The 20829-nt window shown below is 40.9% G+C and overlaps 1 protein-coding gene across 1 annotated transcript in view; it reads right to left on the minus strand.

Annotated features, from left to right (window-relative positions):
- Positions 1-6524: 6524 nt before the first annotated feature.
- The window catches only part of LOC148000487 (uncharacterized), a 35416-nt gene continuing 21111 nt past the window's right edge, over positions 6525-20829 (minus strand). The window contains exons 4-9 of the mRNA XM_087589593.1: positions 14727-14760; positions 14193-14235; positions 13024-13152; positions 7568-8295; positions 7143-7465; positions 6525-6595 (exon numbers count right to left, since the gene is read on the minus strand). Of these exons, the coding sequence (XP_087445719.1) occupies positions 6573-6595; positions 7143-7465; positions 7568-8295; positions 13024-13152; positions 14193-14235; positions 14727-14760 (1280 nt within the window). The 3' untranslated portion in view covers positions 6525-6572. The remainder of the gene's footprint in view (positions 6596-7142; positions 7466-7567; positions 8296-13023; positions 13153-14192; positions 14236-14726; positions 14761-20829) is intronic.

Consider the following 20829-nt stretch of genomic DNA (forward strand, 5'->3'; position numbering starts at 1 on the left):
GTAACATTTCTAAGAAGAACTTAAAGGAAATTGTGTGAATGAGGAAATAGAGACAGAGTAGCAGGATCCAGCCCGAGAACATCAAAACCTAGGGTAGGAAAATGAGTGCTGCCCGTTCAAACGAACTGCAATAAGAAAGGTATGCCTGGCAAAGAGCCAGGGAAAAACTGCAGAAAGAACACTGTCTCCTAATGTGATCCCGATTTTCCCCCTGAAAATACTTCAGGAAGCACATTCAACTTACATCCATTGTTATAAAGAATTATTTTGCACCTAGTCTCTGTGATTCTCTCTGAAATATCTACACACAAAACCTTGAATGTTTCAGTCTCTGACTGTCTTAAATGGCATCTTGTTTCAGCATTTAGTAAGTAAAAACTCAGAATTATTGGCAGAAGGTGAATTAACCATGTGGAGATTAGGCAATGGCCTAACTACGGTACTGATCAAGATATATCAAAACATAAAACCTTTGTGTGTGTGTGTGTGTGTGTGTGTCTGTGTGTGTGTGTCTGTGTGTGTGTGTGCGTGTGTGTGTCTGTGTGTGTGTCTGTGTGTCGGTGTGTGTGTGTGTGCCTTTCATACAGGAACGTAAACCATTAAAGCAGGTTACAAACCTGTCAATGTGATTTACTCATAAAATATTAATTCTACGCTCACATTGTTAAAAACATTGGTGTTTGTGTGTCCATGGTAACCTGTGATCATTCAGAATGAGGAGTTTCCTTTATTTTTTCTGAACTTTTCGCTATTGTCAATATAATCAAAATAATATGAGGATGGACTCCTGAATGGATACAAACTTGCTGCCTTGTTTTCCTATTATACAATCTTCTGCTTTATCAGGAGCTCTGAAGAATTAGCTACCATATGCAGAAAAAGAGTTCTAAATCCTTCTGAAAATGTGCTGTCAACAGAAACAAAATCCTGCGCTTCCTTCACTACAGGATTTTTTATAAAGAATAAATACATGATGTTGATCATCACAAACATCTCCCCATTTGATTTCAAGCAGGCATGGTAACAGGATCGGCTGTGCATGGCAAACCTGAGGCCTGAATGATGTAGGAGGAGGAGCCTGAGGCAGAGATGAATCTTTGCTCTCGGCATGATTTATTGTGTGCTGTCTCCCAGGTTTATCACGTCCCTATTTATGATATCAGTGTGTGAGGGTTGTGGGTTTTTGAAATTTTTCTGTTTAATCTTAATTGAATACTGTTGCTGTTTACTTTGGATAATTGAAAGAATGTGTGAATTTTCTCTTGATAACAGACAGACTGTTGGAGATTCCTATGCATGATTTACTGGATGTGTTCATTTCCTTTGTATGCATGACAGGCACTTAGCTTTTCCTATGGATGACTCTCACGCAATGTATGTGATGTGTGGATGACTGACAGACTGTGCGTGTTTCTAATAGATGACAGGATATGGTCATTTCTTATAAATGATTCTAAGGCTGTAGGGAATTCTTATGGATGATTGATAGGACGTAGGTTCTTCCTCCAGATGATTGCCAGCTTGGGGGTGTGCCATGTGTATTGATGACTAACAAGCTGTAGCTATTTCCTATAAATGATTGACAGGCTGTGGGCATTCCCTATGAAGGCCTGACAGGATGTGGGTAATTCCTATGGATGATTTGCAGGTAGCACTCAGTTAATATGGATGACTGACTAGAAGGCTGTACATGTTTACTGTGCATATTGAACAATTGTAGATATGTACTATGTATGGTTGACAGGCATTGGGTGGTTTTTTTTGTTTTTTTTTTTTAATTAACTTGAGTATTTCTTATATACATTTCGAGTGTTATTCCCTTTCCCGGTTTCCAGGCAAACATCCCCCTTCCCCCTCCCCCTCCCTTTTCTTATCGGTGTTCCCCTCCCCATCCTCCCCCCATTGCCGCCCTCCTCCCACCAGTCTAGTTCACTGGGGGTTCAGTCTTAGCAGGACCCAGGGCTTCCCCTTCCACTGCTGCTCTTACTAGGATATTCAATGCTACCTATGAGGTCAGAGTCCAGGGTCAGTCCATGTATAGTCTTTAGGTAGTGGCTTAGTCCCTGGAAGCTCTGGTTGCTTGGCATTGTTGTTCATAAGGGGTCTCGAGCCCCTTCAAGCTCTTCCACTTCTTTCTCTGATTCCTTCAGTGGGAGTCCTATTCTCAGTTCAGTGCTTTGCTGCTGGCATTCGCCTCTGTGTTTGCTGTATTCTGGCTGTGTCTCTCAGGAGCGATCTACATCCGGCTCCTGTCGGTCTGCACTTCTTTGCTTCATCCATCTTGTCTAATTGGGTGACTGTATATGTATAGGCCACATGTGGGGCAGGCTCTGAATGGGTTTACTTCAGTCTCTGTTTTAATCTTTGCCTCTCTATTCCCTGCCAAGGATATTCTTGTTCCCCTTTTAAAGAAGGAGTGAAGCATTCACATTTTGATCATCCATCTTGAATTTCATTTGTTCTAGGCATCAAGGGTAATTCAAGCATTTGGGCTAATAGCCACTTATCAATGAGTGCATACCATGTGTGTTTTTCTGTGATTGGGTTACCTCACTCAGGATGATATTTTCCAGTTCCAACCATTTGCCTACGAATTTCATAAAGTCATTGTTTTTGATAGCTGAGTAATATTCCATTGTGTAGATGTACCACATTTTCTGTATCCATTCCTCTGTTGAAGGGCATCTGGGTTCTTTCCAGCTTCTGGCTATTATAAATAAGACTGCTATGAACATAGTGTAGCACGTGTCTTTTTTATAAGTTGGGGCATCTTTTGGGTATATGCCCAAGAGAGGTATAGCTGGATCCTCAGGCAGTTCAATGTCCAATTTTCTGAGGATTCTCCAGACTGATTTCCAGAATGGGTGTACCAGTCTGCAATCCCACCAACAATGGAGGAGTGTCCTTTTTCTCCACATCCTCGCCAGCATCTGCTGTCACCTGAGTTTTTGATCTTAGCCATTCTCACTGGTGTGAGGTGAAATCTCAGGGTTGTTTTGATTTGCATTTCCCTTATGACTAAAGATGTTGAACATTTCTTTAGGTGTTTCTCAGCCATTCGGCATTCCTCAGCTGTGAATTCTTTGTTTAGCTCTGAACCCCATTTTTTAGTAGGGTTATTTGTCTCCCTGCGGTCTAACTTCTTGAGTTCTTTGTCTATTTTGGATATAAGCCCTCTATATGTTGTAGGATTGGTAAAGATCTTTTCCAAATCTGTTGGTTGCCGATTTGTCAAACCACAGTGTCCTTTGCCTTACAGAAGCTTTGCAGTTTTATGAGATCCCATTTGTCGATTCTTGATCTTAGAGCATAAGCCATTGGTGTTTTGTTCAGGAAATTTTTTCCAGTGCCCATGTGTTCCAGATGCTTCCCTAGTTTTTCTTCTATTAGCTTGAGTGTATCTGGTTTGATGTGGAGGTCCTTGATCCACTTGGACTTAAGCTTTGTACAGGGTGATAAGCATGGATCGATCTGCATTCTTCTACATGTTGACCTCCAGTTGAACCAGCACCATTTGCTGAAAATGCTATCTTTTTTCCATTTGATGTTTTTGGCTCCTTTGTCAAAAATCAAGTGCCCATAGGTGTGTGGGTTCATTTCTGGGTCTTCAGTTCTGTTCCATTGGTCTATCTGTCTGTCTCTGTACCAATACCATGCAGTTTTTATCACTATTGCTCTGTAATACTGCTTGAGTTCAGGGATAGTGATTCGCGTTGGGTGTTTCTTATGAATGATGGTCAGGGTGTAGTCATTTCTTATGAATGACTGACAGACTGTAGGCTTGTCCTTTAGAGAAGTGACAGAGTTGGTATGTGTTTCTTGAGGTTGATTCACAGGCTGTTGACATTACCTATGAATGATTTACAGGCTCTGAGACTGGGCACAGAAACAAAAAGGTTAAGAATGGGACGATTTTGAGAGATAATAGAATGTGTATTGTACTCAGTACACATCTAAGTTACATGTGGGGAGTAAATGGACTGACAGAATGAAAAAACTACAGTAGGACAAGTCAGTGTATTTAAAGAAAATATTCAATAAACAGGAAGTTCTTGGAATTCTAATTCAGAATTTATTATTTATATGAAACTGTAACTTAAAGACTAAAGGCCTTTAGATCTACAAAATTATCAAGAAGCATGTGGATTATGGAATATCTACTACTGTGCTATGGTTCTCCTTCATAACCTAGTACAGCCTAACAATAGGAAATAAGGATTAGAGCCTGAGGTGTTTGGTAAAACACGTTTCCCGAAAACCTCACTGCAGATGTGGAAATAAGGGGATCCCCAAAACTTGCTTTCCTGCAAGGATGAAGATCAGTGTGCTCCAAGACACTAGGATTTGAGTGAATGAACATGTCCCCAAAACTGAGGGACCAGGGGTGGAACCCATACAGAGGGATGATGGCCTGAGTTCAGTCCCTAGAACCCACAATGTGGCGGAACAGAACTGTAGAGTGGCATTGTCCTTTGACCCACACAATTACACATGTGAGTGGGGTACAGGAAATCGAGAGGAAGACAATATCAGTCTCTATCCTTCACATGTGGATCAATGCACACACAAGATGTACACAAGGTTTATACTGGGGTTCAGGGTTATAGATCCAATTCAAAATGTCTTTGTTTGACCCATCTGCAAGCACAAGTCATATTGGTGTAAATATCTCTTGGTGAAAATTTTTGCACTATACTAGAAAATTTATTGAAGTTTCATGATAAAAATTTATCTTATGGTGAAATTTACCATGTTGTATAATATTAACATACATATACATATACATATACATACACACACACACACACACACACACACACATACATACATACATATGGCCTAGAGAGATGGAGACGCAGTTAAGAGTTCTAGTTTTGTTTGTAGAGCACTCAGTTTTAATTGCTAGCACATCGCTGGCCACTCAAAACCAACCATCTGTAAATCCAGTTCCAGGGGAACCAGCACTGGGTTCTATCACACATACTGCATAGAAAATGCACAGCAGTAAAAACTCTTACATATAAATCTAATCAATTTAATGATAGACAAAGAAAATAAAATGTATTAACTTCGAGACCTAAAACATGTGCCCAATAACGGGCTCTAACAGAGACCATGGAAAAGAATTGATAAACTAACTCAATGTTTCTGTTTTCTGTACAGAAGGCCTATGAGCTGCTGTCTTCAGGTACGCAGCTCTCATATGCCTAGGAGCCTAAAGTAGGTATGCAATCCAGTGGGGCTCAGTGAAAAGGAAGCTAAGCATGACCTCTCCCCTCTCAGTAAGGAGCCTATAAAATAAAGGATGCCCAGTGCTACACTCCACAGATCCAAGAAGACTGAACAAGAGAAGGGCACAAGAAAGGATAATTGAGAATATGGAAGGGTCATGGAAGGCATATGGATGAAGGGAACCAGTTGGGAAAGGAGAAAGGAAGGAATAGGGTCACTGAGGGTCCAGTGTGGGGAGGGGGAGGGAACCATGATAATGAATGGAAATCTGCAACAGATAGGGGTGGTGAGTGAGGAGGCGACCTCAGAGAGAGACAGAGACTGAGGCAGAGGAGGAAACAAGAATCACTGGAGCTTGTGACTCACTGCACTGGGGATACAGAGCATGGGGATCCTGGCTCTTCTCGCTATGCAGGAAGCCCAGTGGAGCAACTGGAACATCGACCCAACCACAAAACTTTAAATCCAAATTTTTTCCTGTCTACAGGAAATGAAGGAATAGGGCTGGAGGAGAGACTGAGGGAACAGCCAACCAATAACCCACCCACCCTTGAACAAGCGACAGTCCCTGACTCTGAATGATACCCTGTTATGCTAGCAGACAGAGTCTAGCACAGGCTGTCTGGAGAGGTTGCACCCAGCAGCTGACTTAGATGTACACACCCTCAGCTAAAATTGGATGGATCTTGAAGACTCTTATGGAAGAAAAAGTAGAAGGATTGCAGTCCCTCAGAGGATAAGAACGCAACAGGAAGACTAACAAAATCGATTGACCTGGACTCTTAGGGCTCTTAGAGACTGATCCACCAACCAAAGAATATGCAGAGGCTGGTCCTAAGCCTCCACACACATAGGTAGCACATATGGACCTCGATCTTCATGTGAGTCCCAAAAAAAACTGCAGCAGGGACTATCCTTAAAGCTGTTGCCCGTATGCGGGATATGTCCTTCTATCTAGACGGCCTTGTCTGGACTCAGTGGGAGAGGAAGGGCATAGTCTCACAGAGACTTCATGTTCCAGGGTGGGAAGATAACCAAGTGGCCCCTACCCTCTCAGAGGAGAAGGAGGCGGGGCACAAGGGAAGGATTGTGGGAGAGGCTGACAGGGAGGGGGCAGTGAGCAGGATGTAAAGTAAACAAGTAAAAAATAAAATTGAAAATAATTGAACATTTTTTCTAGGAAGCATCACACGGCACAACTGAGTCTCCAGTGAAACAATAAATTTTTACTTCAGTCTACTATCACATTATACCTTTAACTCTACAATTTATATATATGATCAATTCTTCCACACAGACTGCTGTGGCATTCCAATCGATCCTGGAGGAACATCAAGGGTCTAGGGATCAGGAGCCGCAGCCACTAGAAGAAAAACAAGAATTATCAACAGCATCATCAGGCACATCACTGGTGATATTGTCATGCCCAGCATCAACAACATCAGTATCATTATCATCGGGATCAATGTAGTGAGAAACAGTGAGAAGGTGGATGCTTCTCTTGTTATTTTTAATCTCAGAAGTTGCTTCTTTTGGAATGTTGCGGTCAAAGGCTATGCTAACCTCAGAAGTCAGAGTTCAGAATGACAGCATTAAATAGACAATAACATTTAACAGGAAGTTACCCCTGCTTAGTCATTCAGGAAACACAAGGTCTTCACTGGGAGTGACCATAATCTCCTCATTCTAGACTAGAAAACAACCAATCAGAAAACAGTTTTACATGTCACTTGTATTTGTCCAAACTGGATTTATCATGTTACTGAAAATATATAAATTGAAAAAAAATTTCAGGTTCTAGGTTATTCATGAATAGCCCTATAGAAGCATGAAATTTATTAACAATACAGACCTAGGTTTCAAGGGAAAAAAATTCATCTATTTTAAGCTACTATTTTTGTCTAACTAACCTGATCCAACTTTTTTGTTAGTGGGAGCTCCTTGGCCATTTTCTTCATGCCATGTATGTTGAATTTGGATTTTCATCCATGTTATGACAGAGAAAAGTGAGGATACAAGCCATATAAAAGGCAAAAAGGGGATGTGTGCTATCGCTGGTGCCCGAAGATATCCACCCACCCTGAGAGGGTTCATGCTGTGGTTTATTGGTTCAGCTGACGCAGAAGCATCAAAATTATCAACAGGTGCCTGAGTAGCAGGCAGACCTTCTTCTATGTCAGGAATAAAAGAAGATTCCTCATCTGAAGAAGCAGTATAAAATATTTCTTCTTCACTAAAGGATATCAAAAGAGTCAGGTTAGTCATTTGAATGGAATCAAGGGAATAACAAGTGCAGGAACCAGGAGTGGGCTCTGGGTCAGCATGGGGTTTGTACCTTGTACTCTCCTTGTAAAGAGGTAAATCAACTACATAATCCAATCCAATGTGACTAGCTGGTCCTGAGTCACCTGACACAGTACTGTCAGCAGCATATGTAAGGGACAGCTCGGGCTCATCTGCAGTCAGACCGTCAGCGGCATTGGTGGACTTAGTCAGCGCAAGCTCAGCTGCAGTCAGACTGGCAGCGGCATTGGTGGACTTAGTCGGCGCAGGCTCACCTGCAGTCAGACTGTCAGCAGCATTGGTGGACTTAGTCGGCGCAGGTTCAGCTGCAGTCAGACTGGCAGCGGCAGTGGTGGACTTAGTCGGCGCAGGCTCAACTGCAGTCAGACTGTCAGCGGCAGTGGTGGACTTAGTCGGCACAGGCTCAGCTGCAGTCAGACTGGCAGCATCCTTGGTGGACTTAGTCGGCGCAGGCTCAGCTGCAGTCAGACTGGCAGCATCCTTGGTGGACTTAGTCAGTGCAGGCTCAACTGCAGTCAGACTGTCAGTGGCAATGGTGGACTTAGTTGGCGCAGGCTCAACTGCAGTCAGACTGTCAGCGGCAATGGTGGACTTAGTTGGCTCAGGCTCAACTTCAGTCAGACTGGCAGCCTCCTTGGTGGACTTATTCTGCGCAGGCTCAGCAGCATCCAGGCTGTCAGCAGTAGAAGTGGAAGGTCCAACATCAGCAGCAGCCTCAGAAGGCACGGAATGGAAATTTTCCATTTTAGTTTTTTCATCCTATAAGGAAAATTATCATTGTTATTTTTGATTTAAAATTCACTGATTTTATTCATTTCATCACCCTTCTGATAAAGTCAGGACCTTGATTTATAGTCCCCAAACTATTTCTGTATTCCGTCGATATTTAGCACTACATTCAATGATATTCAGTAACGTCTGCTTCCTTTCAGGATGAGTAAACGGCCCAGAGTCTTTAAAAATCTTTAATGTGGACATGCTTAGGTTTAAACTTACCACTATTCTACTCTTTGGGATCTAAAGTCATGGTACCTTTTAAGATGAAAATATATAAAAAGAAGTGACAAAATGTGTTTCTTGGCCTCTGATGTTTTGCTCTGCTTCTCCTCTAAATAACGATTTTGTAATATTCTCTCTCCTTCATATTCTATGGTTCATCCCAAAAGTTCCACCAGAGAACTACTACACCTGATAAAAAACTTCAGCAAAGTGGCTGGGTATAAAATTAACTCAAATAAATCAGTAGCCTTCCTCTACACAAAAGAGAAACAAGCCGAGAAAGAAATTAGGGAAACGACACCCTTCATAATAGTCCCAAAGAATATAAAGTACCTCAGTGTGACTTTAACCAAGCAAGTAAAAGATCTGTACAATAAGAACTTCAAGTCTCTGAAGAAAGAAATTTAAGAAGACCTCAGAAGATGGAAAGATCTCCCATGCTCATGGATTGGCAGGATTAATATAGTAAAAATGGCCATTTTACCAAAAGTGATCTACAGATTCAATGCAATCCCCATCAAAATATCAATCCAATTCTTCACAGAGATAGAACAATTTGCAAATTCATCTGGAATAACAAAAAACCCAGGATAGCTAAAACTATCCTCAACAATAAAAGGACTTCAGGGGGAATCACTATCTCTGAACTCAAGCAGTATTGCAGAGTAATAGTGATAAAAACTGCATGGTATTGGTACAGAGACAGACAGATAGACCAATGGACTAGAATTGAAGACCCAGAAATGAACCCACACACCTATGGGCACTTGATTTTTGACAAAGGAGCCAAAACCATCCAATGGAAAAAAGATAGCATTTTCAGTAAATGGTGCTGGTTCAGCTGGATGTCAACATGTAGAAGAATGCAGATCAATCCATGCTTATCACCCTGTACAAAGCTTAAGTCCAAGTGGATCAAGGACCTCCACATCAAACCAGATACACTCAAACAATAGAAGAAAAAGTGGGGAAGCATCTGGAACACATGGGCACTGGAGAAAATTTCCTGAACAAAACACCAAAGGCTTATGCTCTAAGATCAAGAATGGACAAACAGGATCTCATAAAACTGGAAAGCTTCTGTAAGGCAAAGGACACTGTGGTTAGGACAAAACGGCAACCAACAAATTGGGAAAAGATCTTTACCAATCCTACAACAGATAGAGGGCTTATATCCAAAATAGACAAAGAACTCAAGAAGTTAGACCTCAGGGAGACAAATAACCCTACTAAAAAATGGGGTTCAGAGCGAAACAAAGAATTCACAGCTGGGGAATGCTGAATGGCTGGGAAAAACCTAAAGAAATGTTCAACATCTTTAGTCATAAGGGAAATGCAAATCAAAACAACCCTGTGATTTCATCTCACACAAGTGAGAATGGCTAAGATCAGAAACTCAGGTGACAGCAAATGCTGGCGAGGATGTGGTGGGATTGCAGACTGGTACAACCATTCTGGAAATCAGTCTGGAGGCTCCTCAGAAAAATGGACATTGAACTACCCGAGGACCCAGCTATACCTCTCTTGGGCATATACCCAAAAGATGCCCCAACTTATAAAAAAGACACGTGCTCCACTATGTTCATAGCAGCCTTATTTATAATAGCCAGAAAATGGAAAGAACCCAGATGCCCTTCAACAGAGGAATGGATACAGAAAATGTGGTACATCTACACAATGGAATATTACTCAGCTATCAAAAACAATGACTTTATGAAATTCATAGGCAAATGGTTGGAACTGGAAAATATCATCCTGAGTGAGGTAACCCAATCACAGAAAAACACACATGGCATGCACTAATTGATAAGTGGCTATTAGCCCAAATGCTTGAATTACCCTAGATTTCTAGAACAAACGAAACTCAAGATGGATGATCAAAATGTGAATGCTTCACTCCTTCTTTAAAAGGGGAACAAGAATACCCTTGGCAGGGAATAGGGAGGCAAAGTTTAAAACAGAGGCAGAAGGAACACCCATTTAGAGCCTGCCCCACATGTGGCCCATACATATACAGCCATCCAGTTAGACAAGATGGATGAAGCAAAGAAGTGCAGACCGACAGGAGCCGAATGTAGATCTCTCCTGAGAGACACAGCCAGAATACAGCAAATACATAGGCGAATGCCAGCATGAAACCACTGAACTGAGAACGGGACCCCCGTTGAAGGAATCAGAGAAAGGACTGGAAGAGATTGAAGGGGCTTGAGACCCCATATGAACAACAATGCCAAGCAACCAGAGCTTCCAGGGACTAAGCCACTACCCAAAGACTATACATGGACTGACCCTGGGCTCTGACCTCATAGGTAGCAATGAATATCCTAGTAAGAGCACCAGTGGAAGGGGAAGCCCCTAGTCCTACTAAGACTGAACTCCCAGTGAACAAGATTGTTAGGGGGAGGGAGGTAATGGGAGGAGGATCGGGAGGGGAGCAGGGGGGAGGGGCTAGGGGGACATTGGCCTGGAAATCGGGAAAGGGAAATACAATCGAAATGTAAATAAGAAATACTCAAGTTAATAAAGAAAAAAATAAAAATAAAAATAAAAAGTACCTGAGTTCCATGTCTTTGCTAAGTTCTTCCTAGAATAAAAATTACTCAGGTTCATCACCTCTAGTAGTTAATTGGAAACCAAATTGATCTAGGCATAAAGGAAGAGCATTTGAGTTTGGTTTCTATAAATTTACAGTTTCTAATGATTCCATTATGTGTAATAATTATATCTGAACTTCCTCTTTCCTAATGATGAAATTAGAGGTCTAGAGGAAGGTAATTAGCTACGTGTTGACAGTATGCAGTGGAGTAAGGAGTAAGTAGTGTGTGTAAGATCAGCAGACACACCCTTCTGCTTGCTTTGTAACTTCTGAAAGGGGATTTAAACAGGAAAGATGACTGTTACTTTTGAATTTGTTTCTGGACTTTCTGTGACAAAATATCTGATGGGGAAAACCAGTCACTTATTTCAAGGAAGGAACAGGGAGGCCTGACTTTTGGCAGTACATTATTGGTTCTCACAGGCTGGTAGACCGGGAAGCAGATAACACAGTACTGGTACCACAAGTAGTCACAGCCATTAAAATCTACCACTGAAAACCTTCTGCTAGCGAGGCCAGACCCCAAAAGTTAAACAATCTCCCAAACAGTGGCCAAGTGTTCAAACACATGAACTCCCATCTCTTTGTCTGATCCGTCCATGCACTGCTTAGCATTTGTGTTAATGTTAAATAACCCTCCCACACACACACACATGCAGAGTTTATCTACTGTTTGTCTGTTAATGCTAACCAAAGTGTAAATCATGCTACAAATGTGATAAACCTACTTGGCAGCCTGACTGATAACTTGAATTTGATACCTGAGACTGGAAACAGAGGAAGGGAATGATTGATTCATACAAGTTATCTTTTGATACCCACAATTCAACTTACATTCTCCTACTCCCCAAATAAATTAAGAACAGGACGTCCTTGAACTGACAGAGACCACCCTGCCTGCTTTATGAGTTCGTGAATTAACTGTGTACACCAACATACCCAGCCACCTGTTGTGGGCACCCTGCCTATAAGTACTTTGGACTTCAATGGGTAAAACCAGAATGCTGAGGTCCTGTCCAGGAAGTTAAGAAATATCAGAAGACTGACTTCTTATTTCCCCTGATGATAATTTTAATCTTTTTGCCTATCAAACATATTAAATCTGTGTGCTGGAAAAGGGGCTGAGGAGTTTAAAACATTCATTGCTCCTCCAGGACACCTGGCTTTGCTTTGTAAAACACATAATATTGGCTGACAAAGTTCTGGAACAACAAGAACAAAGGATGAAATGACCTCTTCTGATTTTTGTGGGAAGCACACGCACATGGTATACAGACAGAATACACGCAAAACATTCACACACATAAAGTCAGTCAATCCAAAGTAAATGAAGCACAACTATGGTGGTTGCTTTCATGTTGACTGTACCTATTTCCAGGAGCATGTACTATTTGGTTTCTGTATTTTTATGAGTTCTCCTCAGTGAGTTAAAAACATGCTCATTTTCTGTTTTTTCTTCTGTTTCCATAGTCTAATTTACTATTATTACATTTTATGACAGTGATTCTCAACCTGTCTGTCATACCGTATTGGAGGAGGGCATAGAACAGTCTCACACAGGTTGGCAAAGACCTTCTGAAAATACCAATACGACATTACAGTTGATGATATTATCAATCTGACACTGATGCAGTAGCAACAAAACAGTTGTATGGTTGGGAATCACCACAGCATGAGGAACTGTATTAAAGGTCACAGCGTTAGGAAGGTTGAGAAGCACTGCCTAATGCAGTGACTGGCAAGGAGTGAGGATATGGAGAGTGTGAAGGGAATGCTCAAGGCTGATCTTTCTCTACTTGTTCACTACTTGCTCTAGGAAGGCATAGGCACAAACACCCATCACTCCCCTTCACAAAAGGAAATAGGTTCCTTCTCACATCAGTGGGGATTACCGTTGCAGATGTATTTTCTTCCCACACTTCAAGAATTGGGGCTACCCGAGAAGACACATAAACTCCAGATTTTCTAAAACTGTTCTGGCTCTTCTTAGGTTTTATGTGGATCTTTCTCCCTGATTCTCCCTGCAATGCAGAGGGGACAGTTAACTTTTTATTTGGTCCCGAAATTAACTCTTTTCTTTTAGGATGCATGCTTTTAAATCAACTTTATTACTTAGGAATTACAGGATATTGACACATGAAAATTAAAATTCATTATTAAATATAAAATATCTTCTAATATGCCTACTTACAACTTAGCAGAGGAGGACGGTAATGGGGGGAGGATGGGGAGGGGAACACACATAGAGAAGGCGACAGGAAGGGGCTAGGGGGATGGGGAGGGTTTAGGGAGATGTTGGCCAGAAACCTGAAAACAGAATAAGAATCGAAATCTAAATAAGAAATACCCAAGTTAATAAAGATGAAAAAAATTGCATGCATTTTCCTGAGGGTCAAGTCACTTAGGAGATTCCTGGATTATAGAAATGTCTGGACTTACTAAGAAGTACTTATTATATATAAGTACACTGTAGCTGTCTTCAGACACACCAGGAGAGATCATCAGATCTCATTATAGATGGTTGTGAGCCACCATGTGGTTGCTGGGAATTGGATTCATCAAGACCTCTGGAAGAGCAGTCAGTGCTCTTAACCACTGAGCCATCTCTCCAGCCCAGGAAAACCCGTATGGGAGAGGTGAGGGGGAAGGGATGGGGGCTCATGGACAGGAAACCGGGAAGGGGAAAAACATTGGAAAAGTAAAGAAATATATCTAATAAAGAATTTTTAAAAAAGAAATATTATGGTCTAGTAATAGTCACATTTTAAAATCAGTCAAATGTGTACTCATCTCTGCAAACAACACTTGTCAAACATCAGACATCTTCTATTGTACAAGGACTGTGCTCAATCTTCCACTCACTATGTCTTTTGAGTCCATTCTCTTATTGACCACCACTACCCACAAGGACTTACTGCTCACTTGCAGTTTGTAGAAATCTCCACATCTACAATGTAGACTCCGTTGAGCAATCTTTCCATATAAAACTGATCCCAGTTACACTATTGCTGAATTATAACAAAATTCATAAGAAAATTAATTTCACAAAGAAGCATTTTACCTTCACAGAGGAGGTAGAGCTGACATTATCTACATTCACACACCTAGGAACAACAAAGGAGGGCTTGTCAGGGAGCCTTTAGAATAACAGCATGCAACATTCTTCCAACCTCAGTTTTGTGGCTCAATCCCTTCTTCGTGAATAAGAAACCCAGGCAAACTATCCAGTAAACTTCAGGGGATTCTCTGTCACCACCTCCTGCCTCATCATAAGTGCCCCAGGATTCAGATGCACTTGGGATCATCAGACTTCATGTGGATTCTGAGAATCCAACCTTCATTCTCACAGACTCATGGCAAGCACTTTATCCACTGAATCATCTCCCTACCTAAGGATGTTTGTCCATATCTCATGCTGTGTGGGAGATAGGTCTAGTAGTTTGAACATGGTTTGCTCTACAAATAATTGTTTAGCTTGTGATTATAGAAGAAATAAAGAAGCTGAAATCGTTGTACACAGAGGCAAAGACAGTGTCAAGTTCTGAACATTATACTTTTTACAGATTAATGTATTGTACAATGCACACATTCTTACCACGGTGATCTTCCTGTAAGTTGCATACCAGCTTCTAAATAGGGAAGCAAAATTTGTCACTAAACAACTATAGGAAACATGACAATAAGTGCAAAGGCTAATATTTGTGACCCTATATTTTTTGGCACCATTTATGAAAAGCCTTTAAAGTGAGTAATTATTTGTAAATTATAAATATATGCAAAAACCTTCCTTTCCATTTCCTAGTATATTTTAAAGACAAAGAGAAAATTTCATCAAAAGTTACTACTTATAAAAATTGTTGTGCAAATTACCTATGATCCTGATCACTATCAGACACAGAAATTACCATCTTAGCCTGAACTGTTGTCCCATAGTGAAGGGTTAAAAGGACAGCGTCATGTTGCCACTGCTGCTTTTTGCCTCTGGAATAGGGATGTTTGCAGCACTCTAAGTGTGCATGCTCATCTGGTACAGCAGTGAAAGGGGCTGCTACAAAGGTCGACTTGAACTTCCTTCACTGTCGAGGAACATTCATTGCTACCACCGGGAAGCACAGTCTCTGGTGACTGTCATTGCAGGACAGTCAAATATAGGAGACCCAAAGACCTTTACAAAACATTTCCAGCTGCAAGTGTGACAAAGCTCTTGAGAGATCAGTGTGTTACTGTAGTCGAGATCTTCTGAAGAAGATGTTAAGGGCCCTCAGATCTAGCATTGACCCCTAGCTCATTTCCATCAAAAAGAAGTTCAACATCAACTTCCATTGCCGGCCATGGCAAGAGCAACTGGAAAGACTTCCTTAGTAGTTATGCAACATGAATTATTACTCCAGAGAGAGAAGCATGAAAGAAACTTGCAGATAGAGCAGCAATCTCACATAAAACATTTTTAAAATATATTTCCACATATAAACCATAGTGTGTCTCAAGTTTCACTCTCTGGATAAAGCCTGCCCTCGAAACATGCTTCAGAGAATGAACAACCCTAGTTCATTTCCTTTACAGTATGTAAAACTCCACTGCACACCCCTTGGCATTGCCCATGACCAGAGCAAGTTTTTGTCCTATCAACAAATGGGCTGAGAAAATGTCTCTATGGTGGACCGTATGCTCAGCATGTGTGGGGCCTCTTACAGTCCTCAACAACACAAACAAAACTCCAGTGCTGAAATACATTTTAAAAAAAGACACCCACATTATGATAATTCTGTTTCTCTCAGGGTTATGTGAAGAGGGTCATTTAGGTTCCTCTACACTATTCTCTGGCTGGCTCTCTCCAAAGGCACAGTAGGTATGAGAGATGCTGTGGTGTAGGTTGCTGAAAGGATAAATTCTGTGGTGCTTCTCCCCCTGTTGGAATCTAATCTTATTCACACTCAATCAAGGGATCATTCAGTGCTGTGTACTGGAGAATGATGTGGTTTTTCAACCTTCCATCTACTGTGTCAATGTTGTTTTTACTGGAAATTTTGTCTTGCAGCATATAAATCAAGTATCACTATATCTTTTGCTAATTAATAGGACTACAGGGAAAAGGTGCTGTCAGAGTAGCCCATATGGAGGCTGCTTTCATTGAATGCTAAGAATATCAGTTTTCATTCCCCAGCACTACCTACAAATCTCACACACCATTCACTTCTCCAAAGGTTCCTGAGTGAGCCAGATATTTATAATATCAAGATATTCACATTAAATGGAAGACAACTAAAAATAACTATAAGATAATCTATGAATTATCAAATAAGTATGATTGAAATATTATGAAGGGAAAAATTCCAGATTATGCTAAAAACATTTAGTCTCCAAAACATAATGAAAGTAATTGAATACTGTTTTTGGTTTGTTTTTTTGTTTTTTTTTTATTAACTTGAGTATTTCTTATATACATTTCAAGTGTTATTCCCTTTCCTGGTTTCCCGGCAAACATCGCCCTCCCCCCTCCCCTTCCTTATGGGTGTTCCCCTCCCAACCCTCCCCCCATTGCCGCCCTTCCCCCATAGTCTAGTTCACTGGGGGTTCAGTCTTAGCAGGACCCAGGGCTTCCCCTTCCACTGGTGCTCTTACTAGCATATTCATTGCTACCTATGGGGTCAGAGTCCAGGGTCAGTCCATGTATAGTATTTAGGTAGTGGCTTAGTCCCTGGAAGCTCTGGTTGCTTGGCATTGTTGTACTTTTGGGGTCTCGAGCCCCTTCAAGCTCTTCCAGTTCTTTCTATGATTCCTTCAACACGGGACCTATTCTCAGTTCAGTGGTTTGCTGCTGGCATTCGCCTCTGTGTTTGCTGTATTCTGGCTGTGTCTCTCAGGAGCGATCTACATCCGGCTCCTGTCGGTCTGCACTTCTTTGCTTCATCCATCTTGTCTAATTGGGTGGCTGTATATGTATGGGCCACATGTGGGGCAGGCTCTGAATGGGTGTTCCTTCAGTCTCTGTTTTAATCTTTGCCTCTCCCTTCCCTGCCAAGGGTATTCTTTTTCCTCATTTAAAGAAGGAGTGAAGCATTCACATTTTGATCATCCGTCTTGAGTTTCCTTTGTTCTAGGGATCTAGGGTAATTCAAGCATTTGGGCTAATAGCCACTTATCAATGAGTGCATACCATGTATGTCTTTCTGTGATTGGGTTAGCTCAATCAGGATGATATTTTCCAGTTCCAACCATTTGCCTATGAATTTCATAAACTCGTTGTTTTTGATAGCAGAGTAATATTTCATTGTGTAGATGTACCACATTTTCTGTATCCATTCCTCTGTTGAAGGGCATCTGGGTTCTTTCCATTTTCTGGCTATTATAAATAAGGCTGCGATGAACATAGTGGAGCACGTGTCTCTTTTATATGTTGAGGCATCTTTTGGGTATATGCCCAAGAGAGGTATAGCTGGATCCTCAGGCAGTTCAATGTCCAATTTTCTGAGGAACCTCCAGACTGATTTCCAGAATGGTTGTACCAGTCTGCAATCCCACCAACAATGGAGGAGTGTTCCTCTTTCTCCACATCCTCGCCAGCATCTGCTGTCACCTGAGTTTTTGATCTTAGCCATTCTCACTGGTGTGAGGTGAAATCTCAGGGTTGTTTTGATTTGCATTTCCCTTATGACTAAAGATGTTGAACATTTCTTTAGGTGCTTCTCAGCCATTCGGCATTCCTCAGCTGTGAATTCTTTGTTTAGCTCTGAACCCCATTTTTTAATAGGGTTATTTGTCTCCCTGAGGTCTAACTTCTTGAGTTCTTTGTATATTTTGGATATAAGGCCTCTATCTGTTGTAGGATTGGTAAAGATCTTTTCCCAATCTGTTGGTTGCCGTTTTGTCCTAACCACAGTGTCCTTTGCCTTACAGAAGCTTTGCAGTTTTATGAGATCCCATTTGTCGATTCTTGATCTTAGAGCATAAGCCATTGGTGTTTTGTTCAGGAAATTTTTTCCAGTGCCCATGTGTTCCAGATGCTTCCCTAGTTTTTCTTCTATTAGTTTGAGTGTGTCTGGTTTGATGTGGAGGTCCTTGATCCACTTGGACTTAAGCTTTGTACAGGGTGATAAGCATGGATCGATCTGCATTCTTCTACATGTTGACCTCCAGTTGAACCAGCACCATTTGCTGAAAATGCTATCTTTTTTCCATTGGATGGTTTTGGCTCCTTTGTCAAAAATCAAGTGACCATAGGTGTGTGGGTTCATTTCTGGGTCTTCAATTCTAGTCCATTGCTCTATCTGTCTGTCTCTGTACCAATACCATGCAGTTTTTATCACTATTGCTCTGTAATACTGCTTGAGTTCAGGGATAGTGATTCCCCCTGAAGTCCTTTTATTGTTGAGGATAGCTTTAGCTATCCTGGGTTTTTTGTTATTCCAGATGAATTTGCAAATTGTTCTGTCTAACTCTTTGAAGAAATGGATTGGTATTTTGATGGGGATTGCATTGAATCTGTAGATTGCTTTTGGTAAAATGGCCTTTTTTACTATATTAATCCTGCCAATCCATGAGCATGGGAGATCTTTCCATCTTCTGAGGTCTTCTTCAATTTCTTTCCTCAGTGTCTTGAAGTTCTTATTGTACAGATCTTTTACTTGCTTGGTTAAAGTCACACCGAGGTACTTTATATTATTTGGGTCTATTATGAAGGGTGTCGTTTCCCTAGTTTCTCTCTCGGCTTGTTTCTCTTTTGTATAGAGGAAGGCAACTGATTTATTTGAGTTAATTTTATACCCAGCCACTTTGCTGAAGTTGTTTATCAGCTTTAGTAGTTCTCTGGTGGAACTTTTGGGATCACTTAAATATACTATCATGTCATCTGCAAATAGTGATATTTTGACCTCTTCTTTTCCGATCTGTATCCCCTTTATCTCCTTTTTTGTCTGATTGCTCTGGCTAGAACTTCAAGAACTATATTGAATAAGTAGGGAGAGAGTGGGCAGCCTTGTCTAGTCCCTGATTTTAGTGGGATTGCTTCAAGTTTCTCTCCATTTAGTTTAATGTTAGCAACTGGTTGGCTGTATATGGCTTTTACTATGTTTAGGTATGGGCCTTGAATTCCTATTCTCTCCAAGACTTTTATCATGAAGGGGTGTTGAATTTTGTCAAATGCTTTCTCAGCATCTAATGAAATAATCATGTGGTTCTGTTCTTTCAGTTTGTTTATATAATGGATCACGTGATGGTTTTCCGTATATTAAACCATCCCTGCATGCCTGGGATGAAGCCTACTTGATCATGGTGGATGATTGTTTTGATGTGCTCTTGAATTCGGTTTGCCAGAATTTTATTGAGTATTTTTGCGTCGATATTCATAAGGGAAATTGGTCTCAAGTTCTCTTTCTTTGTTGTGTCTTTGTGTGGTTTAGGTATAAAAGTAATTGTGGCTTCGTAGAAGGAATTCGGTAGTGCTCCATCTGTTTCAATTTGGTGGAATAATTTGGATAATATTGGTACGAGGTCTTCTATGAAGGTCTGATAGAATTCTGCACTAAACCCGTCTGGACCTGGTCTCTTTTTGGTTGGGAGACCTTTAATGACTGCTTCTAGTTCCTTAGGAGTTATGGGGTTGTTTAACTGCTTTATCTGTTCCTGATTTAACTTTGGTACCTGGTATCTCTCTAGGAAATTGTCCGTTTCCTGAAGATTTTCAAGTTTTGTTGAATATATGTTTTTATAGTAAGATCTGATGATTTTTTGAATTTCCTCTGAATCTGTAGTTATGTCTCCCTTTTCATTTCTGATTTTGTTAATTTGGATACACTCTCTGTGTCCTCTCGTTAGTCTGGCTAAGGGTTTATCTATCTTGTTGATTTTCTCAAAGAACCAACTTTTGGTTCTGTTGATTCTTTCTATGGTCCTTTTTGTTTCTACTTGGTTGATTTCAGCTCTGAGTTTGATTATTTCCTGCCTTCTACTCCTCCTGGGTGTATTTGCTTCTTTCTGTTCTAGAGCTTTTAGGTGTGCTGTCAAGCTGCTGACATATGCTCTTTCCTGTTTCTTTCTGCAGGCACTCAGCGCTATGAGTTTTCCTCTTAGCACAGCTTTCATTGTGTCCCATAAGTTTGGGTATGTTGTATCTTCATTTTCATTAAATTCTAAAAAGTTTTTAATTTCTTTCTTTATTTCTTCCTTGACCAGGTTATCATTGAGTAGAGCATTGTTCAATTTCCACGTATATGTGGGCATTCTTCCCTTATTGTTATTGAAGACCAGTTTTAGGCCGTGGTGGTCCGATAGCACGCATGGGATTATTTCTATCTTTCTGTACTTGTTGAGGCCCGTTTTTTGACCAATTATATGGTCAATTTTGGAGAAAGTACCATGAGGAGCTGAGAAGAAGGTATATCCATTTGCTTTAGGATAGAATGTTCTATAAATATCTGTTAAGTCCATTTGGCTCATGACTTCTCTTAGTCTGTCGACATCACTGTTTAATTTCTGTTTCCATGATCTGTCCATTGATGAGAGTGGGGTGTTGAAATCTCCCACTATTATTGTGTGAGGTGCAATGTGTGTTTTGAGCTTTAGTAAGGTTTCTTTTACGTATGTAGGTGCCCTTGTATTTGGGGCATAGATATTTAGGATTGAGAGTTCATCTTGGTGGATTTTTCCATTGATGAATATGGAGTGTCCTTCCTTATCTTTTCTGATGACTTTTAGTTGAA

This window comes from Rattus norvegicus, chromosome 16 (genome assembly GCF_021556685.1).
Source record: "Rattus norvegicus strain SHRSP/BbbUtx chromosome 16, alternate assembly SHRSP_T2T, whole genome shotgun sequence".
Classification (NCBI taxonomy): domain Eukaryota; kingdom Metazoa; phylum Chordata; class Mammalia; order Rodentia; family Muridae; genus Rattus; species Rattus norvegicus.